This window comes from Pipistrellus kuhlii, unplaced genomic scaffold (genome assembly GCF_014108245.1).
Source record: "Pipistrellus kuhlii isolate mPipKuh1 unplaced genomic scaffold, mPipKuh1.p scaffold_m20_p_10, whole genome shotgun sequence".
Lineage (NCBI taxonomy): Eukaryota > Metazoa > Chordata > Mammalia > Chiroptera > Vespertilionidae > Pipistrellus > Pipistrellus kuhlii.
The window spans coordinates 48,952,851-48,979,854 of NW_023425405.1; the positions used below are offsets into that span (position 1 = coordinate 48,952,851).

General features: G+C 39.5%; 2 protein-coding genes across 4 annotated transcripts in view; one reads left to right on the plus strand and one right to left on the minus strand.

Annotated features, from left to right (window-relative positions):
• PMPCB (peptidase, mitochondrial processing subunit beta) lies at positions 1-13,631 on the plus strand. The gene is made up of 13 exons (XM_036429651.2): positions 1-141; positions 2,353-2,493; positions 3,109-3,195; positions 3,935-4,064; positions 6,520-6,718; positions 7,337-7,416; positions 8,993-9,105; positions 9,941-10,084; positions 11,178-11,338; positions 12,715-12,800; positions 12,880-12,968; positions 13,106-13,181; positions 13,276-13,631. The coding sequence occupies exons 1-13, from the start codon at positions 43-45 to the stop codon at positions 13,338-13,340; spliced, it is 1,470 nt and encodes a 489-aa protein (XP_036285544.1). The 5' UTR covers positions 1-42; the 3' UTR covers positions 13,341-13,631.
• DNAJC2 (DnaJ heat shock protein family (Hsp40) member C2) overlaps positions 13,589-27,004 on the minus strand; it is a 24,682-nt gene continuing 11,266 nt past the window's right edge. For 2 of the 3 annotated variants that reach the window (XM_036429648.2, XM_036429650.2), the window contains exons 6-17: positions 26,335-26,415; positions 25,125-25,190; positions 24,353-24,444; positions 24,158-24,279; positions 23,596-23,745; positions 19,892-19,980; positions 19,557-19,626; positions 17,725-17,909; positions 16,288-16,388; positions 16,059-16,166; positions 13,932-14,089; positions 13,589-13,718 (exon numbers count right to left, since the gene is read on the minus strand). In XM_036429648.2, the coding sequence (XP_036285541.1) occupies positions 13,644-13,718; positions 13,932-14,089; positions 16,059-16,166; positions 16,288-16,388; positions 17,725-17,909; positions 19,557-19,626; positions 19,892-19,980; positions 23,596-23,745; positions 24,158-24,279; positions 24,353-24,444; positions 25,125-25,190; positions 26,335-26,415 (1,297 nt within the window). In that variant the 3' untranslated portion in view covers positions 13,589-13,643. The remainder of the gene's footprint in view (positions 13,719-13,931; positions 14,090-16,058; positions 16,167-16,287; positions 16,389-17,724; positions 17,910-19,556; positions 19,627-19,891; positions 19,981-23,595; positions 23,746-24,157; positions 24,280-24,352; positions 24,445-25,124; positions 25,191-26,334; positions 26,416-27,004) is intronic. The other variant, XM_036429649.2, reaches the window with a different exon arrangement.

Here is a 27,004-nt window from a genome sequence, read left to right on the forward strand (position 1 = left end):
CGCGACCTCGGAAGCACTTCATCCACCCGGAGCCTCACAGCGATGGCGGCCGCGGCGGCCCGGGCGCTGATCTTACCCGCGGCGCGGCCGCAGCTCTGGGGTTTCGCCCGGAGGTTCCTGGTCGGAGGCGCTGCCGGACGGGTGAGCGGTCTTCCCCATCGGGTGCCGCCCCGGGCGCCTCCCCTGCGGGCCCGCGGCGCAGGCGCCCTTCCCGGCCGCTCACCGCGACGGCCGGCAGGGCCCGGCCCGGCTCCGCGGAGGGCGCCGGGGGTGGGTGGGGTGGGGTGGGGTGGGGGTGGAGGTGGGGGGGGGAGGTGAAGGGTGGGAGGGGTGGGTGTGGGGGGTGGGGGGAGGTGAGGGTGGGGTAGGGAGGTGGGGTGGGGGGTGGGGGGTGGGGGGAGGGTGGGGATGGGGGTGGAAGTGGGGGAGATGGAGGTGGGGTGGGGGTGGGAGATGGGGATGGGGTGGGTGGTGGGGGTGGGGGAGGTGAAGGGTGGTGGGGGTGGGGGTGAGGGTGGGATGGGGGGTGGGAGTGGGGGAGTTGGAGGTGGGGTGGGGGTGTGGGAGGGGTGGGGTGGGGTTGGGGTGGGGATGGGGGGTGGGAGTTGGGGAGATGGAGGTGGGGTGGGGGAGGTGGAGGTGGGGTGGGGTGTGGGGGTGGGGGTTGGGGGGTGGGAGGTGGGGGTAGGGGTGGTGGTGGGGATGGGGGGAGACACTGGCCTTGGTCACCCGCTGCGCGTGGCCTGCCGGGCGGCGGGATGACCTGGTCGCGGCCTGGGCCTGGTTCTCAGGAGTCACATAGAGGGCACCGGGGTTGCTCAGACCAGTGATTGCCCGCGGGGGATGGAGGGGTTTCTGCCCGGCCCGCGTTGTGGACGCACCTTTGTGTTTCCCTCCCTTCCGCGGCCTCCCCTCCTGCTGGGCAGTCACGGCCTGTCCCTGAGGGGAGGGCACGTGGGCCGCTGTCCGGCTTAGGAGAGGGGGGTGGCGGGAGGACAGTCCCGCGCCGGGCACAGGGAGGGGGTACTGGGGGGCCCCAGAGAACAGGAGCCGCGGAGCGGAGCGCGCTGCCCGGAGAGCGCCCCTCTGAGCCGGAGTATGGGAATGACACTGACTGTGGGAGTGACACTGACTGTGGGAATGACACTGACTGGGAATGACACTGACTGTGGGAGTGACACTGACTGTGGGAATGACACTGACTGGGAATGACACTGACTGTGGGAGTGACACTGACTGTGGGAATGACACTGACTGTGGGAATGACACTGACTGTGGGAGTGACACTGACTGTGGGAGTGACACTGACTGTGGGAATGACACTGACTGGGAATGACACTGACTGTGGGAGTAACACTGACTGTGGGAGTGACACTGTGGGAGTGACACTGACTGTGGGAATGACACTGACTATGGGAATGACACTGACTGTGGGAGTGACACTGACTGTGGGAGTGACACTGACTGTGGGAGTGACACTGACTGTGGGAGTGACACTGACTGTGGGAGTGACACTGACTGTGGGAATGACACTGACACTGACTGTGGGAGTGACACTGACTGTGGGAATGACACTGACTGTGGGAGTGACACTGACTGTGGGAATGACACTGACTGTGGGAGTGACACTGACTGTGGGAGTAACACTGACTGTGGGAGTGACACTGCCTGTGGGAGTGACACTGCCTGTGGGAGTGACACTGACTGTGGGAGTGACACTGACTGTGGGAATGACACTGCCTGTGGGAGTGACACTGACTGTGGGAGTGACACTGACTATGGGAATGACACTGACTGTGGGAATGACACTGACACTGACTGTGGGAGTGACACTGACTGTGGGAATGACACTGCCTGTGGGAATGACACTGACACTGACTGTGGGAGTGACACTGACTGTGGGAATGACACTGACTGTGGGAGTGACACTGACTATGGGAGTAACACGTGAGGAAGCTGTGGGAGTGACACTGACTGTGGGAGTGACACTGACTGTGGGAGTGACACTGACTGTGGGAATGACACTGCCTGTGGGAATGACACTGACACTGACTGTGGGAGTGACACTGACTGTGGGAGTGACACTGACTGTGGGAGTGACACTGACTGTGGGAATGACACTGCCTGTGGGAATGACACTGACACTGACTGTGGGAGTGACACTGACTGTGGGAGTGACACTGACTGTGGGAGTGACACTGACTGTGGGAATGACACTGACTATGGGAGTGACACTGACTGTGGGAGTGACACTGACTGTGGGAGTGACACTGAGTGTGGGAGTGACACTGACTGTGGGAATGACACTGACTGTGGGAATGACGCCATGTTTTGGTTCCACCCCCGCCACAGCTGTTGCATGTTGGAGGAAGCAGACCGAGAAGCACCCAGGCGGCCGCACAGGTGGTTCTCAATGTTCCCGAGACACGAGTGACACATCTGCCCAACGGCCTGCGGGTGGCCTCCGAGGACTCAGGGCTGGCCACGTGCACGGTGAGTGGCTCCTCGGCCTGAGCTGCTTCGTTGGCTGGTGCTTGGAAAGGAGGCTTGCTCCAGCGAGACTGCCATCCTGGGGGCATGTGCCCCAGTTTCAGGGTCTACAACTGGTTTTTGATTATTATATTATTTGTTGTTAGTAATGAACGTTATATTTGCTGGGCTACTCTGTGCCAGCTGCTTTTACATACTGTATTTTCTCATTTGATCTTTAAAACAGTTTTTGTATTTAGGCATCATCCTATTTACAGGAGGGGAACAAGTTGGGAGACATTGAGTGGTTTTGTCCAAGGTCACACAGCTAATATATCCCAGAACCAGGATTTGAACTTATATTTGATAGTAGCTGATATTCTTTATGTTGTAGTTGTTCATGGCTATAGTACAAGTGGGGCTAAGAATCTGGGTCTTCGGGGAAGCATCCAGCAGAATATATAAATCTCATAGTTCATAGCAATTCACTACCAATCCACTCAAGTCAGGAAAACCTTAGTGTTAAGACTAGAATGCATTTGTCAGAAAAAGGAAGGTGCCTTCTCCCTGGTTCCCACTGCCATTTTCCCCAAAGAAAGTAAATGGTGCTTTACTTAATTGTGCCTTGGTTACATTAAGGTTGGACTCTGGATTGATGCTGGAAGTCGGTATGAAAATGAGAAGAATAATGGAACAGCTCACTTTCTGGAGCATATGGCTTTCAAGGCAAGTTGTCTGACATCCTATATAATAAAAGGCTAATATTCAAATCAACTGAATGGTGGAACAACGTTCTCTATGACACACACTGATGACACACACTGACCAGAGGTGAAGACGACGCTCAACACAGGAGCTGCCCCCTGGTGGTCAGTACACTCCCACAGGGAGAGCCCTGCTCAGCCAGAAGCCCTGAGCCTGGCTGACAGCAGTGGTGGCGGGAGCCTCTCCTGCCTCTGCAGCAGTGCTAAGGATGTCTGACTGAATGCTTAGGCCTACTCCCAGCAGGCCTAAGCAATCCGTATCCCCTGAGGGATCCCAGACTGTGAGACAGGCAGGAAGGGCTGATGGACAATCCCCTCCACCCCACAGTGCATGAATTTTGTGCCCTGGGCCTCTAGTATTTTATAAGAACTCATTGTTTTAAGGGAACACAAAATTTTATTCTAAGGCATGAAAAACTTCAACAGTGTGGCATGTTTTATTTGGAAAATCTTTTCTTTTTTCCAGAATAATTATCTGAAGTAATTACTTATAATTGATCTGTAATATTGAAACAGAATTTTCTCTTGGGATGTAAGAGTTATCTGAAAATATACCATGATTTCTGAAGCCTAATGTACTTTAGAAACCAAATTTGCTCCTTGCTTGAAACTGACATATGTCCTCATACTCATAGTCTAAAGTATTTAGAACACATCGGGGATAAAGGCAGGTATCATAATCCCTCCCTCTTTTATTTCAGGGCACCAAGAAGAGATCCCAGTTAGATCTGGAACTTGAAATTGAAAACATGGGCGCTCATCTCAATGCCTATACTTCCAGAGAGCAGACTGTGTATTATGCCAAAGCATTTTCTAAAGACTTGCCAAGAGGTATTGTTATTTATACGGCAGATATTTCATAAGAATTAAGAAAATGTAGTACTGTTTTTATTCTGCCTGTTGTGAAAGGGTAATCCCCAGAAGTGTAAAAAGAAAAAATTCTGTTTTTTCTCCCAATGTGACAAATGATGGAAAATATTTATAGGCACCTTAGCTGATTTGGCTCAGTGGATAGAGCATCAATCTCTTGACTAAAGGATCCCAGGTTCAGTTCTGGTCAAGGGTGTACCTTAATTGCTTGATCCCCAGCCCAGGTTGGGGCTTGTGCGACCCCAGTTGATGTTTGATAATTCTCACATTGGCATTTCTCTCTCCTTGTCTCCCCCTCCCACCCACCCCCTCCCATCCACTCTTATTAAAAAAACCAATGGAAAAAAATCCTTGGGTGAGAATTAACAAAAAAACCCAACATACGTATATTTATAGGCTGCAAGACTTGTGTAAACTAGACCTTAATGCTTGAATTAAAAATACTTCCTCCAGAGCTATATCTGTGTAATTAAACATTTTTAATTGTTTGTATTTATTTATTTATTTATGCTGACTGTATTTTCCTCCCTCTTTATACTGTAATCTGAACTTTTTATTTCTATAAACAACACGTTTTATATTTACTGACTACTGAGCTTTGTTTTTTGAATAAAACTTGCTTGCTCTTTTTTTTTTTTTTTTTTTAATCCTCACCTGAGGATATGTTTTTGGTTTTTAGAAAAAGAGAGAAACAGAAACATTGATCTTTGCCTCCCATATGTGCCCCAACTGGGGATCAAAGCCACAACCTAGATAGGTTCTGTCTGGGAACTGAACCTGCAGCCTTTTGGTGCATTGAGTGACATTTCAACCGTGCCACCCGGCCAGGGCAAAACTTGGTTACTTCTTTATTGCATTTGCACATTCTAACACTCTAGAGCACATGTGTCAAACACAAGGCCCGCGGGCCAAATCCGTCCCGCCAGGCCTTGCAATGTGGCCCGCACCGCGCTGTCATCACTGCACTCCGCTGCGTTTCCATCACAATGACAGTTTATGACTGTTCAGTAAACCATTCGGCCCGCGATTTAGGCTGGATTTTAGATTTTGGCCCCTTCTCTGATTGAGTTTGACACCCCTACTCTAGAGCCTTATCCTAGAGTGCGCTGCTTCTTTTTTTTTTCTTTTTTTTTTTTTATAATATATTTTATTGATTTTACACAGGAATTGAGAGGGACAGAGTTAAAAACGTCGATGAGAGAGAAACATCGACCAGCTGCCTCTTGCACAACCCCCACTGAGGATGTGCCTGCAACCAACGTACATGCCCTTGACCAGAATCGAACCCGGGACCCTTCAGTCCGCAGGCCAAAGCTCTATCCACTGAGCCAAACCGGTCCCGGCTAGAGTGCGCTTCTTTTTGACCTTCCTTTCCATTAATTTATTTTTTAGTTATTTTATTTAAACTAAAAACAACAAAACAGTTTACCCATTCTTAGATGTTCTAATATGGCTAATTTTCTGCTTTGTAATTTTCATATAATTTATACATATGCAGGTGTCCATGACTTTAAGAAAATACATATTTTTATTGATTTCAGAGAGGAAGGGAGAGGGAGAGAGAGAAACATCAATGATGAGAGAGAATCATTGATTGGCCGCCTCTTGCATGCCTGCACTGGGGATTGAGCTTGCAACCTGGGCATGTGCCCTTGATGAATTGAACCTGGGACCCCTCAGTCTGTGGGCTGACTCTCCATCCACTGAGCCAAACCACCTAGGACCATGAGGGTTGTTTTTTGTTGTTGTTGTTAAACCTCACCCAATGTCCATTGATCTTTTTGGTTTTTTTTTAGAGAGAATGGGAGAGAGTGAAAAACAGAGAAAAACATTGATGTGAGAGAAACATATCGATTGGACCTGGGAGGAGCCTGCAACCAAGGAGCCTGCCCTTGACTGTGAACCCTTTGGTTCACAGGCCAGTACTCCATCCACTGAGCCAAACCGGTTTTGGCTCCATGACAGTTTTGAAGTGGTTGTAGGTAGTCATTAAGTGTTGTGGGTCCTTTGGCAGATTTACATTTAAAAAATTTTAAGCCCCCCACAGTGGCTCTGTGGTTGAACTTCGACCTATGCACCAGGAAGTCGAGGTTCAATTCCCAGTCAGGACACATGCCTGGGTTGAGGGCTTGGTCCCTCCTAGGGGTTGCAGGAGGTTAACTGATCAGTGATTCTCTGTATTGATGTTTCTGTCCCTCTCATCCTCTCCCTTCTTTGAAATCAATAAAAAAAATTGAAAATTTTTTTTTTTCCTTTTAGATCTATTGAATGTATAGAAAAATGTGTTTCTTCTAAGTTTAATTATTTAGTAAATATTGAGTGATGGTCAGTATCATGGTTTCTGGTGCTAGTTAATTTAGATTTTAATAGTGAATATTAAGATTCTTAGTATTTCCTATGCTTTATTTTCAATTAGCTGTAGAAATTCTTGCTGATATAATACAAAATAGCACATTGGGAGAAGCAGAGATTGAACGTGAACGAGGAGTAATCCTTAGAGAGATGCAGGAAGTTGAAACCAACTTACAGGAAGTAGTTTTCGATTATCTTCATGCCACAGCTTATCAAAATACTGCACTTGGACGGACAATTTTGGGGCCAACTGAAAATATCAAGTAAGTATAATTTGCAGATTTTTTTTTTAGAAAAACTTATGAGTTGTGAAAATTAACATTCACAAACATTCGAAAAATGTGTTTAAAAAAGTAATTCCTCCCCTCGCCCAGCCTCGCAACCCATGATAATCTGAATGAAATTGTAGTTAGCTATACTTTAGCCACACTTAACTCCCTGGTGTCTGGGCTCCTAACTACTTGTGGAAAAAACAAGTGATGGTATCACATCTGGCTTCTTTCTTGATATAAAAAGGGAATATTTTGATATTTGATGCCAATATATTTTTTCGGATTATATATTTTTTATTGATTTCAGAGAAAGGGAGGAGAGAGAAACATCAGTGATGAGAGAGAATCATTGATCAGCTGCCTCCTGCATCCCCTCCTTCTCCCCACTGGGGATGGAGCCCGCAACCCCGGCATTTGCCCTGATTGGGAATAGAACAATGACTTCCTGGTTCATAGGCTGACATTCCACCACTGGGCCACACCAGCCAGTCTTTCTAACTGTGTTTAATTTAGATTTCCTTTAAGGTCTAATTTAATTTCAGGTATGTTAATGTGAAGTTCTGTGCTTTTTCATTTCTGTTTAATTATTTTTCTTACTCCACTTCGCAGATCTATAAATCGTAAAGACTTAGTGGATTATATAACTACACATTATAAGGGACCAAGGATAGTACTTGCTGCTGCTGGAGGTTAGTTGATTTAAATATCTATTACAGTAAAACTACAGTATAATGGCTAATTTGGGCTAATAAGCCGAAAAGTCCGTTATATATAATAAAGTAGGTTTGCTACATGCATATGTTAAAAAATTGACAAATTAGTTTACCTGTTTTTACTTAAGTAGACACGTTTGTGTAATTAAAATTAAGTATGGCCGAGACCGGTTTAGCTCAATGGATAAAGCGTCAGCTTGGGGACTGAAGGGACCCGGGTTCGATTCCGGTCAAGGGCATGTACCTTGGTTGCGGACATATCCCCAGTAGGGGGTGTGCAAGAGACAACTGATCGATGACTCTCTCTCATCGATGTTTCTAACTCTCTATCTCTCTCCCTTCCTCTCTGTACAAAATCAATAAAATATATTTAAAAATAAAAAATAAAAAAAATAAAAAATAAAATTAAGTATGAAAGTTTAGTTTCACAGAAAAGTTTTCTGTATGTACTACTGTAATTTTAAATATATACTGAATAGGTCTAGTACATGCACACATTCAGCAGTCACCTTGAATAAACATGCACACGTCTGGGGTGTGGCTTAGCACACTTCGGAACATTGGCTGGCACATGTTAAAACTGCTGCAGAAACAACCAATTACCATGTGCTATGTGGTGTGATCCTGTACTAATCATTTGCTGAACATAGTTTATGAGCAGTGACGCTTCGATTTAAATATGTAGATCAGCGGTGGGGAATAGCCCGCAGGCAGTATTAGGCCCACTTAATCTTTTGGTCTGGCCCGGCCAAGGGATGAGTTAACTAAAAGTTTGCCCTGAATGGGAATTGAACTGTGATCTCATGATTCATAGGTTGACGCTCAACCAACCATGAGCCATACCAGCTGGGCTAGAATGTTTTATTTAAAGAGATTCTGTGGCAATATTTTTAAAATCATTTATACATGCCTAAATTTGTTCTGTAAGTTTATATTTGTGTTTAAAAATCCTTCACTGAGATTAAATCTGTTTGGGTCTCGAGTTTGGATAGTAAGGGGTATAGAATCTTAAGTATTTCTTAAGTTTTGGATAGCAAGTAAGTATTTGCATAGCTAGTGATTTATTCGGAAATTTAGATGAAATTATTTTGTTCCTAAGTTTGATAGCAGAGCTCAGAGAAAAGCATATCTGTATATCCAGCTTTCTTAAAGTAAAGGCTTAGAGCTCACTTTTTCACTTAAAATTTTTTTAAATATTACTTTTTTTTTTTTGCTAGTTTGCATTCTAGGACTTTCAGTGACTTGATATAACATGATTTCATATGGAATATGATATTTTCAAGTTGCCTTATTATCTTTTCCTGTGAATCCACTGGTATGTTAATAACTGTTGGTTGCTCTACAGAATGACAAAGCTGGGCAACCAAAAGTCTATAACACCAAGGGAAAGGTGTGCTGTGTGAGCTTACTCTTAAATGGTTTAGTGAATGCAAATAGTTACGTGTAACTTATATCATATTATATCATCTTGAGTTATTGTAAACTTAAGTATTTAGTTCTCTGCTTTGATTGTACTGCTCTTATATATGTAAAATATTTTCCTTTAATTTAGGAGTTTCCCATGATGAACTGCTTGAGTTGGCAAAGTTTCATTTTGGTGACTCTTTGTCCACATACAAAGGAGAAATACCAGCTCTGCCTCCCTGCAAATTCACAGGAAGTGAGGTAGTGCAAGCCTCCCAAGCTAGTAGTTAACCCTTTTGAGTTTCTTGTGTTGTATTTATGAATGAATATACAAAATGTGCATGTTTCCAACAGGAGTAAAATGGAAGAAACCAAAAGCTTAACCCGAAAAAAGGAAGAGGATGGACTCATTTGCTTATATTCATTCCAATTTCATATTATTTAACCACCTATTTCTCCTAAGGAAGCAAGGTTTTAAGGGCAGCAAATTTAATCTTTTTGTGCTTTTCTTTGGCACTATGCCCATGTATATATTGTAAGGTATAAAAGTTAACTTTTATTTTAAAAACACCCCAAATTTTGACTTTCACATTAAGTTTACTCTGGCTAAGTTCTTTCTTCTGCCCAGTAGAGCCAGAACTTGCAGGAAATCTGCCGCTTATCAGCTCTTGTTTTAAGCCTTAGTAGAGGCTTAGTCTGCCACATTTGGAATCATGCTCATAGTAGTGTCTGGAAGGAGGCCTGATGTTGGCAGTTAAATAGAACATAGCATTGGCAGTACAAAAATAAATTTTGATTTAAAAATTCAGATCAATAAACACAAAAGATTGATTTCTGTCAGTAAAATAATGCAATCCTTTTTTACCAGGTAACCATCTAGTGGCTGTGTCTAGTATTTCAGTTGGAGACCTTTTGATGAAAGTCCCTAACTCATGAAATTCTTCTAGATTAGATTGTACAATGTAATGAAGCTTAATAGTTTAAACCAAAATAAGTCATGGTGAGCATTTTAACTTTGCAATTGATGGGCATGGTGAATTTGTTTCTTTCTTGTTAAGCATGTTATGTAGTGTTTTGTTTTCTTTATCTTAACTAGATTCGAATCAGAGATGACAACATGCCTTTAGCTCATCTTGCAGTAGCTGTTGAAGCTGTTGGTTGGGCACATCCGGATACAATCTGTCTCATGGTTGCAAACACACTAATTGGCAACTGGGATCGCTCTTTTGGAGGAGGAATGGTAAGTGATTTAAAATTTTTTTCAGCCTTAGCCACTTTTTCTCAATGGTTAGAGTATCAGCCCACAAAGGGTCGCGGGTTTGATTCTGATCAAGGGCACATACCTTAAGGGCACAGCTCCATGCCCAGTCTGGGCATGTGTGGGAGGCAACCAATCGGTGTTTCTCTTTTGTCTCTCCCTGTTCCTTTCACTCTATCTGAAAATCAATGGAAAAAAATATCCTCGGGTTAAGATTAACAAAAATAAAAATAGAAATGAAGTTTTTTCATAATAATTGCAAGAAAGAACTCTGTACTAAGAATTTTGACTTAAAATTCTGAGCCAGAAATTTTCTTTTCTTTTTGCCTTAAAGTTTATTAGTGGGATAATTGGCAAGATTTGAATAAGGGTAGAATTTGTTAACAGTCGAAGTTAAATCCTAATTTTGAGTTGTTGTGAAGTTAATTTTAATTTCCTTGTATTTCATAAGTGCACACTAAAAAATATTTAGGAGTAAAAAGCATCACATCTGCAAAGTATTCTCAAATAGCTGAAAAAATATGTTAAAGAGAATGATGGGGCTTTCTAGGACTTTCAGTGACTGGATAGTAATATAAAGCATGGTAATATAAGAATTGTTAGGTAATTTGAATAAAGGAAATTCTTTTCACTATTTTTGTAACTTTCCTGTAAGTCTGAGATTATATCAGAATACAAAGTGTAAATTTGTACTCGAAGATTTCAACAAAATACATCTTATTTCTTAGATTTCGCAAGCCCCATAATTTAAAATCTTTAAGCGTACATAGTCAAGAGCACTACAGATTGGGTCGATAAGGCATTATTTTAGAAGTGAGTGTAACTATGTTAATTATAAGGATTCATTGTTTTTACATTATGAGTTTTTCTGGGGGTGCATTGGGCTAGTGAGATAAGTATAATTCTTAGTCTCGTAAATTTTAAATTTATTATTGGACAGATGTTGATAGATAAAACTGAGAAACTCAGGCTCTTAGGTCATTCACGATTTATCTCATATCTCCTTATTCTTTCTGGTAAATTGGACATGTATGTGTATCTATAGTTCTCTTGGACAGTTTTATTTTCCTTACAGAACTTATCTAGTAAGTTGGCTCAGCTAACCTGTCATGGCAACCTCTGCCATAGCTTCCAGTCTTTCAACACTTGCTACACAGATACTGGATTATGGGGAATCTATATGGTTTGTGAACCAGCCACTGTTGCAGAGATGTTACATGTTGTTCAGAAAGAATGGTAAGCAAATAAATTTTGCCCAGAATTCACACCTAATTTCCTCTATACACTGTTCATGTTGATTATTTTCTATTGATGTTATAAGTATGTAATCAAAAGAACAAGACCAGCAGCCATATTTTTATAGATCACAGATGTTTCCTCCAAGTCTCATGTGAAGCTGCACTGATTTCAACTATAGAAAATTCTTTAAGAAGAATACTTTAGAAAGGAGATCCTAGTTTAAAATCCTATATAATAAAACCTAATATGCAAAGTGTGACATGCTAATGATATGCTAAAGCTGCTCAACCACTTGCTATGACATGCATGGACCACTAGGGGGAAGACGCTCCAATCAGTAGGTTAGCTTGCTGCTGGGGTCAGGCAGATGGGGACTGAGCGAAACCGGCTGAACATGCCCTGGAACCCTCCCACAGTCCCTCCCTGGCCCTGATCATGCACAGGTGGGGTCCCTCGGCCTGGCCTGTGCCCTCTTGCAATCTGGGATCCCTTGGTGGATGTCAGAGAGCCGGTTTCAGCTTGATCCTACAGGCCGGCCAAGGACCCCACTGGTCCACAAATTCATGCACCAAGCCTCTTGTATTTAAATAAATGCCAACTAGAAGTTTGGAAAACATCTCTAAAAGTTAGCTGGAAAGGCAGTGTTATGAAAATGAATCTGAAGTTGCCATTGCTAAAAGAAAAATGTAGTGTTTTGTAGTCAAAACTAGTACCATGAGACAGAGGCAGAAAGACCCACAGCTTCTTAGAAAATTTCTTCCACCATTTTTTAATGGCTTACATCTCTCTAAATCTAGTTGACTGGGATATAATTATTAAGGATTAGGTTTAAGTTCAATTCAATTGGATTCTTTTGAGAAACTAGTTGCCTACCAACCTATTATCTAGCATATCAAGCCTAGCAGATGGGGATTTGTGAAGTCTCAAAATGGTTATAGCATTTCTCAAAATATGGTTAGATTATTTAAAAAAGTATTTTTATTGATTTCAGAGAGGAAGGGAGAGGGAGAAATAGATGAAACATCAATGATTGGCTGCCTCCTGCATATCCCACATTGATGACCAAATCCACAACCTGGGCATGTGCCCTGACCGCGAATCCAACCATGACCTTCAAGTTGATAGGTTGATGTTTAACCACTGAGCCCTACCAGCCAGGCTAGCCTATTTTTATATTTTATTGATCTTCTGATTGCTAGCCATATCATTTTCAGAAATTAATCAGTAATAGATTAGCTTTTGCTTAGCTATTGGGATCATTAGTAATTTCAAGTTTTTTTATAAGTTGAAATCAAGTTGTGATATAATACATGTCTTTCTTTAGATCATTACTCCAACTACTTGACATTTTGATTTTTCCAATTGGTTTTTAGGATGCGACTCTGTACGAGTGTCACTGAAAGTGAGGTTGCACGAGCCAAAAACCTTCTGAAAACAAACATGTTGTTGCAACTCGATGGTAAGAATAAAGATCTAAGTTCTATTTTCATGACTGATCTATAGTCCAATGCTTAGCTTTTTTTTCTCTCTTTAAACAGGTTCTACTCCAATTTGTGAAGATATTGGTAGGCAAATGTTATGCTATAATAGAAGAATTCCCATCCCTGAGCTTGAAGCAAGAGTAGATGTAAGTAGTTCTTACATACTTACTATTGGGTCTTGTGTAAAAATATTATTACAAAAACTAAAAATATGTATCATTCCAGGTATAGAATTTGTTTTTACTGTAAAAAGCTCTGAATGCTAGTGTCTTCTCTATTTTAGGCTGTGAATGCTGAGACAATTCGAGAAGTATGTTCTAAATATATTTATGACAAGAGTCCAGCTATTGCTGCTGTTGGTAAGCCTGGTCACTTTTCTCCTATGTATTATAGAAAGTTGGCTAAGTACCTTCCTTTTATTCAGTTTTAACTTTCTTTTCTTTTAATCCTTAGGTCCCATTGAGCAACTACCAGATTTTAACCAGATTCGCAGTAACATGTGCTGGCTTCGCAATTAAAATGCTCCTAAGCAAAATATTTTGAACATATATATTTTTAAAATTAATAGAGACTGGCAAGTTTTAAGCTATTAGTCCCCAAAGGAAAACAAAAATGAACATATGTACTTGGAAATTTGAATGAAATACTGCGTCAAACTTTCAACAGATAATGCTACCACAGTGAATGGTAGATCTCTTAAGAAATTATGTTGGAACAGCGTACTTTTAAATTGTCTCCATAGTATAATTACAAGATTGAAAACTTGTAAAGTATTTTCAGTTTTATTATAAAAATGCACACACAACAAAGATTGTCTTAAGTCATTTCTTGGCTCTACTTGCATTTAATACTTGCTCTTGAGCAGCTTTCTTTGCTTTTACCATCTCCACAAGTTCCTAGGAAAGGAGAAAGGTGTTATTTAGAATTGGCAGACATTTCTAGTGTTTGGTATAAATGTGTAAAACATTCAAATTAGATAAATCTATGATTAAAGATACTACTAAAAGGTTGATTTTACTAACTCCCAGAGCTCTGAAAGCTTCTAAGATGGCCCATGACTACTGTGGTATTGAAGTAAGCAAAATCTATAAACACAAAACATCTACAACCTTATATCGTTTCATGCAGTCCTTCTTTGTCCTGCCAGGCACTGCTTCTGCTATTTTTTCCCATCTTTCAGGTGTATTTACTGGGTATGTTTTCAAGGCTTGTTCCAAAAGTTTCTGTTCTTCTGTTGTCCAAGGGGTGAAATCTGTGCATGGACCTGCTTAAGAAAAATTTTTATTTGAAAACCCCAGTTATAGAAAAATGCTTGGAACACCTTTCCAGTGAGTCTTCTGGTGCACAGGTATCTTGGTAAATGCCCATTCAAATCTGTGATGTGTAATTTTAAACAAATTTTTAGACATCAGACACATCTCTAAATATTAATGAGAGGGAGAAAAAACTTGAAATAGCTCACATGTCAGAAAAATATCTCAAAAGGCTTTTTAAAAAATTAATATTTTTATTGATTTTGGAGAAAGGGAAAGATTTGTTGTTCCACTTATTTATGCGTTCTCTTTAAAAAATATAGTATTTTTATTGATTTTTAGAGAAAGAGGAAGAGTGAGGGAGATAGAAACATCAATGAGAGAGTAACATGGTTTGGCTGCCTCCTGCCCCCTATTGGAGATTGAGCCCACAACATGGCCATGTGCTCTGACCAGGAATGGAACCTGCGACCTCTTGGTGCATTGGTTGACACTCAACCACTGAGCTACACCAGCTGGGTCATTGGTTGATTCTTATATGTACCTGCAACCTTGGCTTATTGAGACAATACAGAACATAAGTTCTTAATATTTTCAGACTAAAATTTTGAGATAATAAATCAAACCAATCTTAAGAATACAGGAAAAGTGGGATTATTAAAGGTCAGAGACATATTAACATGTAGTAGTCAAGGCTGTTTGTTAATCCCAAAACACATTTGGTACTATGACCTGAAAAGCATATCCAAGATTAGTCTGTTTAAGGGAGAAAGGACTGGTGGCTCACAAATGTGTGAAGTGAAAGAGAACTTTTCCAAACTTTGTCAGCAACTCAATAATAGCACATCCCAAAACACACATATATACATGAACAAAAATTTCATAAGTAATATTCATAAAATAGTTATAACGCTCTATGACATTTTCTATTCATGACCTACTTATGAAGGAGGCTTGGGGAGGCTGGGTCATGATTTACAGTTAAACATGTAAATTGGTCCAGAGCAATAAAATTGACTAGAATACCCAACACAATCTTTTCAGCACCCTAACAGTTTATAACTTTTCATTCTGAAATAATTTCAGAAGAATAAGAAGAATCCTGATGTATCTATCCCAACTCCCCACATAAGAACATTTTATTTTTTTAAAATATATTTTATTGATTTTGTACAGAGAGGAAGGGAGAGAGAGAGAGAGATACATCAATCAGCTGCCTCTTGCACATCCCCCACTGGGGATATGCCCGCAACCAAGGTACATGCCCTTGACTGGAATCGAACCCGGGACCCTTCAGTCCCCAAGCCGACGCACTATCCATTGAGCCAAATGGGTTTCGGCCTCATAAGAACATTTTACCATGCTTGCTTCCTCTTCCTCTTTATATACACATTTGATCTGAACCATGTAAATTACAGACAGGCTTCCCCTTTATTCCTAAATACTTTCATATATTTTTCCTTAAAAATAAGGACATTTTCTCACACATTTATAGTGTACTAGAGGCCTGGTGCACAAATTCATGCACAGGTAGGGGCAGGCTGGGCACACCCTTGATTTGGGCGGGGACTGATCAGGGAGGGCCTGCCCCCTGGTAGAGCTCCTGGTTGAACTCCCAGTTGAGAGGATAATTTGCATATTAGCCTTTTATTATATAGGATTTTTCAGTTAGGAAATTGACCTTGATAAAATACTATTATCTAGTTTATAGACCTCAAATTTCAATTGTCCCAATATCCTTTAGCACTGATTTGTAAAATCTGGTGAGGAAAGCAAACACTGCCTCTCCCCTAATGACATATGAAATGGAAGAACTGTGATTCTCAGTGGTGTTAAGTAAATCTATCACTGTCCTGAAAATGTATGCTTTACATCTTCCAGTCTAACCACTTTATTTCCCAATCATTCAGAACACAGACTTTAGGTCTTGTATATCCTAACACTGTGGATATATGGCTAGCATCTTCTTATAGAAAAAATTACCTTCAAATCGTTCTGAAGGTGTTGCATTGTCTGCTTGAGGCACTACTCCATGTTCTTTTTTAAATTTATCAAAAGCCTTTTTGTTTATATCATCTTTTTGATGAGGATCTGAGGAATGAAAAAATTTAAATATATTACAGATCATCTCATTTAGTCTTTCATTAAGTTGCATAGATTATTTTAAAATAATCAAGGTAACAAAAAAACTGATTTGGCAAAATTAACTCACCAAGTTTTTGAAGACTTTTTGCTTTGCTGATAACATCTTTGGCGGTTCTCTTGATTCCAGAAGAAGAATGTATGTTCATGTAATTAGCAATAACTTCCCATCTAGAACAATCAATAGGATATTTAAGGCAAAAAACTCTAAAACAAAAACCAGAATGACTAACATAATAATATATATATTATTGATTTCAGAGAGGAAGGGAGGAAGAGAGAAACACCAATGAAGAGAGAGGATCATTGATTGGCTGCCTCCTGCATGTTCACACGGGACCAAGCCACAACCCAGGCATGTGCCCTGAGTGGAAATCGAACCATTACCTCCTGGTTCATAAGTTGATGCTCAACCACTGAGCCATGCTGGTCAGGCATGACTAACATTTTTAATGCAGAAGGGTTAGTTACAGTATCTACAGAATTGGCTCTAAATTGGTGGTCTAATCATCACTATTGCCTGGACTATAGTTTTTCTTTTCATATGTTTAAATCAACTATCATATAATATCGATTTCAAGTCTGTATAAAACTTTATAGATTCTGTGTACAAATCAATGGAAATAAAAACCATTCTTTGTTGTATCCCACCATTTGGACACACACGTAAGGAGATAAATAATTCTGAAAACAGCTTTAGTTTCCTGATGTAAAGAATGAGAGAATCTGGATCTCTAAAGCTTCTTTGAGTTCTAAACTCAAAACTGCAATAAACTTGGGTTTGAAGTCAGAAGCAACAATGAATTAAGACTATGAATACAGACTCTAGTCCCCAATATAAGCCACGATGGAATAAGCCAACATAACAGTCAAGGTTTTTCTTATGATTCTTAATTTCTGAGAAATGGATGAAACATACTGTTGCTGTATGTATACGTGTGTGTGTATTGGTGTAAGCTGATTAGACTATTAGGTTTAGCCCGGCCAATGTGGTTCAGTGGTTGAGCATAGGAACCAGGAAGTCATGGTTGGATTCCCAGTCAGGGCACACGGTTGTGGGCTCCATCCCCAGTGTGGGGCACGCAGGAAGCAGCTGATCAATAATTCACCAGTGATGTTTCTATCTCTCCCTCTCCCTTCCTCTCTGAAATCAATTTAAAAAAAAAGACTAGAAGGTTCAAATTGGACTCTGCTTTTCACACTTCCCTCTGACACAGAATTTAGAATAGGGCAGTCTAGACAAGCATCTCTCTGGAAGTTCCTGCTATAACCAATGCTGTTACTTGAGTGCTTTGTCTAGATCAGGGGTCTTCAAACTTCTCTCATTATGAGAATCACCTGGTGGAGTTGTTAAACCACAGATTCCCGGATCCCAACTATAAGAAGTGCTATCAGGAATCTGTGTTTTAACACCTCCACCAGGTGATTCTCATAATGAGAGAAGTTTGAAGACCCCTGGATTATCCCCACACTCCGGGTTGAAGAGAAATTTAATTAAAATCAGTACCTTGAATTAGTTCCAGCAGGGAAGAGGTTCACAGCTTTAATTAGTAATTGCAGATCATCTTCTGACCAGTTTTTACTGCCATTTCCACCTCCACCAGCTGACTTCTCTGCATTCTTAGATGCTTGTCGCATACGAGCCTCAGCTTCCTCTTTCTCTTTTCTAATTTGCTCATTTATTTCTTCTATCTACAAAATATAATAGGTAAGCCAAGGACTTAATGCATCTTGCTACTCTGCAATCCCTTTCTGGCTGGGGTTTGTGGTTTTCAACTCTCAGTATTACCCTGACAATGACCCAGGCCAACACCAAAACTGACATCAGCTTTTTACTCTGGCTTCCAGCTGCAGAGCTCTGGAACCACCCTCTGTCTGACCTACCCTGTATTTCTATCATGTGATTTCTATGTGCCTTTGACACTAAAGTCTATGATCACTGGGTTATTCGCCCAAACAAGGCCACTTCAAACCTCTGTTTAATAAGCTTATACCAACTCTTTCAGCAGATATTTTTCAACAAAAAGATAAGAGCACAGCAAAGTGGTCTCTGCTTTATCTTGAAGTTCTACCCTTTACATTGTTACATAAAATCTTTCCTCCAACATGCACAAATGAAAAAAAGAAAACCTTTTCTTGATTTTGTTGCTTCTGTGGATGCTATCTTGGAGTCATCTTGGACTCATTTTCTTACCTCAATCTCTCAAAACCAATCACCAAAATCCCAATGATTCCCATCATCACTCTCCAGTGCAAGCCCTTCCATTCTTAAAAATAGTCACTTGCACTTATCTAATACATCCTGACCACCAATGCCAGATTAATAGTTAATCCTTTCCTACTCAAAGATCTGCAGTAATGGAAACTAATGACATTAAAAACATACTTAATTTAGCACTACTTTTTAAAAAATATATATATTTTATTGATTTTTTACAGAGAGGAAGGGAGAGAGATAGAGAGTTAGAAACATCGATGAGAAACATCAGCTGCCTCCTGCACACCCCCTACTGGGGATGTGCCCACAACCAAGGTACATGCCCTTGACCAGAATCGAACCTGGGACCTTTCAGTCCACAGCCCGATGCTCTATCCATTGAGCCAAACCAGTTTCGGCAGCACTACTTTTCTTAACTACATCTTCCCCTTACTTTCTACAGCAACCGTATTTTATAGTTCATGCTGTTACTCTGACCTTCATTTTCACAGTCTTTCCTTTTAGGGTGGCTCAAACCCTTCACTAAACCTTCCCTGACCACTCTGCCTTGGGGTTGGCATTCTCTGTCTAACCTATAGCATTTACTGTGGGCCTTCCATCTTTTGGTCCTTAAGCCTTTTCCCTTCAGCATAATTGTTCCTGAACTCCTTTGTGCAGCAATAACATTAGGCATTTCTATGAATCATGTGGGTGTGTAGTACTATAATATAGTAGGTACTAATGCTTGTTGCATTGAATTTAATTTCTGGACCTGTTTTCTCATCTCTAAACTAAAAGGCGTAGAGACTAGACAAAACAAATGTATCTTTTGGTTCTAAATATTATCCTACAAAAATGCTCAAGGAATAGGAAAAACAATTTTTTTTCCTGAGAATGATTAAAAAACAAAATAAAAACCTATGATTAATGTGCTAGGACACCACAAATCAAACATTATATAACCATATCACTGAATAAATTTTAAATCAACAATACCACTTCAGATCAACAAAGCAGAGTGGGGGACCCAAAGAGAAATGCTCTCTTGCCTTATGTTAGGTGGGGAAACACTGAGGTGAAAGCAACACTATAAGCAGAATTAAATGTTAAATACAAATAGAAGTGATGTTTTCCTCTATTACCTGTTTTTCCAGAGCAGCCTTTCCTACTTCTTTTGTAGATGATGCGAGTGTTTCATTCAAGCACTGTAAACTAAGGGGGGGAAAGGATGAAACTTTATCCTAAGCCCAGGAAACGATTTCAATAGATTTTTTATTTTAATTTTTATTGATTTGAGAGGAAGGAAGAGAGAGAGAGAAACACTGATTTGTTGTTCCGCTTATTTACATATTCATCAATTGATTCTTTTATGTGCCCTGACAGTGCATCAAACCCGCAACACTGGCATATTGGCAGAATGCTCCAAACAGCTACCTGACCAGGGCTGAAGACTTCAATGTTAGTTCTGTAGTTATACCTTGCTAATTCAAGGCGATCACAAAGTTTTTCCACTTCTTCCATCATTTTAACACGCTCTGCCTCGTTGTCAGAAAAGTGATTCCAGGTCTAAAAGCACAAACATAAACATTTTCATCTTATATCTAGTGACACTGCAAAATATATTCATAAACACAATTACAAAGCATGATGTTCTCAAGAGGTTCTTGAGATGAACATATGGCCTTCTGACCCTAACAACCATATTTGAGGGTACTCCCAGTGCTCTCCCTGACTGCTAGCAATAAAAAGGTATTCCTAAGTGAGTAGGAGAGCAAAACAAAATGGTAATGGTGCAGAAGACTTTTGGATGTTATAAAAATCAGAATGAGTTCTCTGAGAATCATCTAATCAAATTCTGTATGATGACTCAAATTAAAATCTATTGTGTGCCGAACTGGAAAATTTCATGGAAATTTTAAAATTTACTGAAATTAAAGAAAAAGATGTGTTAAGGGAATAGGAGGTATTAGAAAAATTATGCTTACAATAAAACACCATGATGTACCTGATGTACAATTGGAAAGTACTTCCAATATTGCTGACACTTACGCCTCGCATTCCTCACTTTTCTTTGCTTCCTTAAAGCCAGGCAGCTTGGCTTTCACTAAAGTTCCATTGGGCCTTACTGCTGATACTTCCCGAGGCTTCTAAAAGCACTACTGAATATCTTCCTACCTGTCTGAATCACTCTTTCTCAGGCTCTTCTTCCTCTAATAGTACCTTTACTACTGGTGTCTGCCAGGGTTTCACCTCCACCTTCCTCACTCTCCCCTTTCCCTGGGTGATCTCATCTACTCACAAGGTTCCTAGTGCCACTGAGATTTTTTTAAAAACATTTTTATAGATTTCAGGGAGGAAAGGAGAGGGAAGAGACAGATAGAAACATCAATGACGAGAGAATTATTGACTGGCTGCCTCCTGCATGCCTCCTTCTGGGGATTGAGCCTGCAACCTGGGCATGTGCCCTTGACCAGAATTGAACCCGGGACCCTTCAGTCCACAGGCTGACATTAGCCACTGAGCCAAACCAGCCAGAACATCATTGATGTTTTTATTTTTTAGAGAGAGAGGAAGAGGGAGATAGAAACATCGATGAGAGTCAATCAGCTACCTCCTGCACACCCCCTACTGGGGATTGAGCCCACAACCCAGGTATATGCAGTGACTAGGAATCGAATTGGTCTCCTCTTGGTGCATGGCACAATGCTCAATCCACTGAACCATACCCATACCAGCTGGACTGGATGATTCCATTCTTTAACTTCAGACTTATACACACTAGCACCTATTTTCATTTGAGTGTCTGCACTCAAAATGCCCGAAACTAAAATTATCATTCCTCCCAGCTTTTTCCTACTCTGTTTTCTATTTTATTGAATTATACCATCACCCATCCAGTATTCAATACAAGAAATGAGGACATACATTCCTCTACTATCTCCAACACATAATTGATACCCAATAGGCAACAGCTTATTCTGCCTCCTAAATGTTGGTTCATTTCATCTACCTTTTTCTATTCCTATCATCTTCACCTTAGTTCATGCCACAATACTCTCTCACTTGGATTATGGCAAAAGACTCCTAAATGGTTTCTCTAACTCTAGTCTTCTCTCAGCATCCTGACCAAAACCAACTCAGGATCAGATTTACACTAAAAAGACATATAATGTCCTTCCAGACTTGGCTCCTCCTCACCTCTTGAGCTGCCTCCGGCTCATTAAACTACTCCTCTGGAACTCTGCATTCTTTAATGCTCCTTGACCTCTCATTGCTAATCCCATACATATTCTGTTTCACCTGGCTAAATCCTACTAGATCCAGAAAGCCTTCCCTGACTCCCTTTTCAGTACTTTCTTATCCTAGTACTCAAAGTGTTAGAAATAGCTGTTTGTCATTCTCCATCATATACCAGTGGATTCCTTTAAGGCAAGGACTGTTTCATCATCATATTCACATCAATTATAACTGCTTGGCACATAGTAAATGCTCATCAGATATTAGATAAATAAATAAATGAACTCATGCTGGAATGGAGCAGTAAAACAAAGTTACCGAATGTCAGAGAACTTTTAACCTCATTTAAACATCATCTTTAAGAACTATTTAAGCTTTTTATTTTCTAACTAGTGTCCCGGTGCACAGATTCATGCACATTGAAAGGAAATTAATTGGAAGAAACATTTTAATATCGCTATTCACATCTTGCTAATGCAAAGAAAATCGGATTCTGTTGAGCCTCCTATCTTCCTACTCCAGGCCTTATGTGAGGATCAAATGAGATGAGACATGGGAAAATGCTTCACAAACATTTGGTTAAACTGTAAAATGTTTATACCTGGCTATAAAGCAAATCAGGTTCCTGGGCTGAAGAAACTCCAAGGAGGCTAGTTGCTAGGGAGAGGAAGTTGGGCATTGCTATGTGACATCATTACTCAGCACCCACAGCACACACACTGACCATTTCCAGGCTGGGTTGGGCTGTGGGCTACATTTTGTGCCATGGAGTCTTGGCAGCGTTGGCTGCAATTTGGTGGCGGTGGCGGGGCCTGTGTCCCACTTGGGGGAAGCCGGGTGTTGGCTTGTTGGTGCCAAGTCCATGGTGCTGTTTATTTTTAAACGGCTGGTGCGTGTCACCGCAGCTCCTACATTGAGCGTCTGCCCTCTGGTGGTCAATGCGTGTCACAGCTACCAGTAGGACAGACACAGCCTTTTACATACAGTATATAGATTAGCCTTTTAAATTTTTGTATTGACTTTACATTATATGCCAAATGTGCCAAGCTCTATATGTAAATTATCTCATTTAACCTTCACAGTAACTCTATTAGTAGGTATTATTTCAGTTATTATATAGGTGAGGAAACTGAGGAACAAAAGGGTTTGAAGTAACCTCCTGAGGCCACAGGTAGTAAGTAGAGAATGACTTAAAACCCAAGCAGCTTGCCCCGAGCCAATGATCTTTATTACTAAAATACACTGCATCCTTCTCAAAATAATTTTCTAGGTAAAATCTAAGGAAAATACTTAATATTTCCTGTTAAGGAATAATATTACTAGTCTTTGACTCTACCAGTTTAAAATGTAAGAACATCTCTTGGACAAAACTGCACTTGAAAACTTTTAGTATTATTCATCACTATTTATTAATGAAAACTGTACTTGAATGTAAACTACCAGTATTCACCCAAATGATATCACGTTACTTAGATAAAAATAAAAGCTTTTAAATCCTTAAAAACTTGTTTAACTTCTAAAAGAACATTTTCTAATTTAAGAATTTTATACCATTAAGGAAGCAATCAGCGAAAACCAAATTGTGGTGTATCATCAGAACAAATGATCTGTTTTCTCCAACAAATTAATGGCCATGTGGGCAGGGAAAAAGATGGTGATGACGGGAAGCCTGTTACAGACCAAATTAGGAGACATATAATTGAAGCCTTTAAATGATATTTAGATTCTAATTTGAATAAATCAACTATAAAAAGACATAGTTGAGATAATAAAGGAAACAAGATATAGACCAAATATTAGGATATTAAATAAGTGGGATGTTTTAAACTTTGAAAATGGCATGGCGGTTAAATTAAAAAAAATTATTTATATTTGCATAGCATAAGAAAAAAAATATTTTAAAGTGGAATCAGCAACTTTGCTTGGTCAGTCTGACTGACATACCTTGCATGAGTTTCGAAGTTTTTGCCTTTCCTTTTTGATGGCTTTTTTCTGGATATCTTTTTCCTTCTTTGCCAGTAATGCTTGTTGTCTAACTTCCTCTTCTTCTTTCTCTTTAGCTAATCGAGCAGCTTCTAATTCAGCTTGTCTTTGCTTTAAAATGGGGAATAAAATAATTTTAATAAGAAAATTAGAATTCCTAAATGTTCTATATTATTCAAAAATTCAATCTTTTAATAAATTAAAAAAATGATGATACATCAATGCATTGAAGACTGAAGGTTGGACTGGGAAAAGCAGCTGGTAAAGTTTTACAAACACACTTAGGAATGCAAAACAGACATATTAGAAATAAACATGATATTAAAGAAATTTATGTCACAAGTTTTTGCTAGAAAATTTGCTGGTAAAGATCACTCTAACTATCTATCAATTGTACCAACTTGTAATGATTCATTCATAGTAGCAGCTAATTCTCTGCATCCAGATAATAGTTTCTAAACTAGATCTGAAAATAAAAGATTTTATGAATATTAAAGTCCAACTTCATCAAATGTCATCTTACTTTTTCTTTAGCTTCTTGCTCCTTCCGTTTTGCTTCTGCTTTTGCTTTCTTTTCTGCTTCTTTCTTGGCTTTTTCTTCTTCCTTAAATTTTTTTATTCTTGGATCACAGCTATATGCATTGTCTACCAGAAAGAAAGTCAATCTTTTGAATTTCTAACATTTAATTAAAGAACTTAAAAAATTAATTACACTTACCAACTAATGTTCTTATTCTGTTCATTTCCTCTTTTTTTCTTTGTGCTCTAGTTGCTCTATTCTGCTTTTCAATCCATCTCCTTTCATCACGACTATAAAATAGATAATATTGGAAACAAAATATTGCTCATAGATATGACTGAAAATGTAACATAGTATTATATGTAAGTAATGTCTGAGAAGGTCATAATGCTATGTTATAATGCTACTAATATTAATAGTGATTTTACTTAGAATTAATTTGGATTAATATTTTTGGAACATTTATGTCAAACAATTTCTAAGGGAAAACTAAAATAGAACATAGGTTAAGCAACCAGAAGAAAAATAATTTTCTGAATTGAGTTTTTTGGACAATTCTATATTCTATGGCATTAGTATATCTTAACCAACCACTGATCTGGCCTCATCTAGCTTAACATATGAGAGGAGGGCTCTCAAAATATCAAAAACTAATTTATATAGAGTATATTTTTACATCATTACAAATATCAAAAAGCCAAATAAATATTTTCCTTGCCCAGACATTGTGGCTCAGTGGATGAGCGTTGACCTGTGAACCAGGAGGTGGTCATATTTTGTTCCCAGTAGGGGGATATACCTGGGTTTCGGGCTCAATCCCCAGTACGGGGCTTGCAGGAGGCAGCTGATCAATGATTCTCTTTCATCATTAATGTTCCTCTCTTTCTCTTTCTCTCCCCCACTTTCTCTCTGAAATCAATAAAAATATAATTTTAAAAAATCTTCCTTTATTAATGATTGATATACATACCACTCTGCTTTTTCTTTTTCTTCTTCATCTAGATAAGAAAATTCTCTCCAAGAATCAAAATTATACCTGTAGACAAAAATAAGTAAAATAAAAACAAATAAACTCCTTAAAATTAACTTAAGAGGTATATAATTTTAAAAAACATTAATGGCAGCCTGGCTGATATTGTTCATTAGTTAAAGCATCAGCCTGTACACTAAAAGGTCTCGGGTTTGATTCCTGATCAGGGACACATACTTGGTTTACAGGTTCAATCCCCTGCTCAGTCAGGGTGTGTGTGAGAGGTAATCAATCAATGTGTCTCTCTCACATTAATGTTTCTCTCCCTCTTCCCTCTCCCCTCCCTTTCACTCTCTCTAAAAATCAATGGGGAAAATATTCTTGGGTGAGGATTAACAAAACAAACAAAAATCCCAATATTAATGGCAAGTGAATGAGGTGGTTTTTTTTGTTTGTTTGTTTTTTTAAATAAATCCCCCCCACACCGTACTGGTACTGAATTAACACTATGTTCAAGTCTTTTCTTTCTTTTTTAATGACACTGTATTTAGTATGAAAAATCTAAAATATACTTATCATTCCCCTCCAATAAAAATCAAACCTCCTTGTTAGGTTTTCTATTAGGTTTCTCTTTCACTGGGAACTTGTTAAGTTTTCCTTGCCTTCATCATTGCTATTGTGTCAACTCTTAAAGTAACCATAGTAGTGGTTGGTTATTTTTATTAACTATAACTGATAGAGCTAAATTTTGTCATTTTTGTTTTATGCGATTTTATGTTTTAATTTATCAGATATCAATGAGAAAATACAACACACATAAAGTGGCCACTGAATATTATGCTTATTAAAAATTAAGAAATTAGTTAAAGAGACAAATAGTACTATTTCATCCACACATACTCAAGTACTTTTAGTAGCAAGATAGCTAGTGAAGGTGTATTTATTTTTATTCAATTCAAATGATTACTCAGTTTTAATGTTTTACCATTAGAGTGTGCATGGTATCTAGAAATCTGATTAATAGAAAACATTGAAAAAATAATCATACAAGCCTAACTATCATACAGGAGCTAATAGAGTGTTTATTAATTTCTGAACACAGTGCTTTTGATCGCTCGATTAATTTATGAATAGTCAATCAAGTATTTACTGAATACTTAGCCTTAAAAAAAAAAAATGACAGCATCATAAAGTCAGTGTATTCACTTACCAGAAAGAATAAAATGCATCTACATCTTCAAATGATGAATTCATATCACCAAGTTTAGGGACATTTTTTTTATTTGACCATCTGAAACATTAAAAGAAAATTCAATTAAAAATTTGGTATAGAAGTTCAACAAACAAATTTATTAAAAACAACCAGTTTTTACTAACCCCTAAATCTTCCTCTCTTAGGTCCTCTAAGACTAAAGAGATGGAGCTGGGAAATTAGGAGTGGTGTGTAGAACAACACAGGTGCAATAGAGGACAAGGATGGATAGGAATGGGCGAGCAAACAATGAAATGGTGTTTTAACATCAGGTTATCATCAGTCTATAGATTACAGGGCTGTAGCAGCTGCCAGTGGCTGGCTAGGAAAAGTAGGCGCTAAGCCCCCTTTCCCAAGCTCACTTGGCTCCTTCCTGTAAACAGGCAGTACAGCAACCTGCAGGCCTAGCCTTTTAAAATGTTAGTACTCACAGAGGGAACAAATTTCCACCCCTTACCACCACCACATTCCCTCTAAAAGTCAGACTTTTAGGTTCAGCACCTCACCCATCACGGACATCACATAGTAAAAGGATCTTGAGGCTACTTACTAACTTGTTATCCATCTATAAACCATTTTACAAAAAAATAATACATTGTCTTTTTTTTTTAACACCTTCAATACTGTT

Coding starts and splice junctions, on each gene's coding strand:
- PMPCB (XM_036429651.2), top strand. CDS start 43: ATGGCGGCCGCGGCGGCCCGGGCGCTGATCTTACCCGCGGCGCGGCCG. Junction 2,494..3,108: donor CAGGGCTGGCCACGTGCACG/GTGAGTGGCTCC, acceptor GGTTACATTAAG/GTTGGACTCTGGATTGATGC. Junction 12,801..12,879: donor CATGTTGTTGCAACTCGATG/GTAAGAATAAAG, acceptor CTCTTTAAACAG/GTTCTACTCCAATTTGTGAA.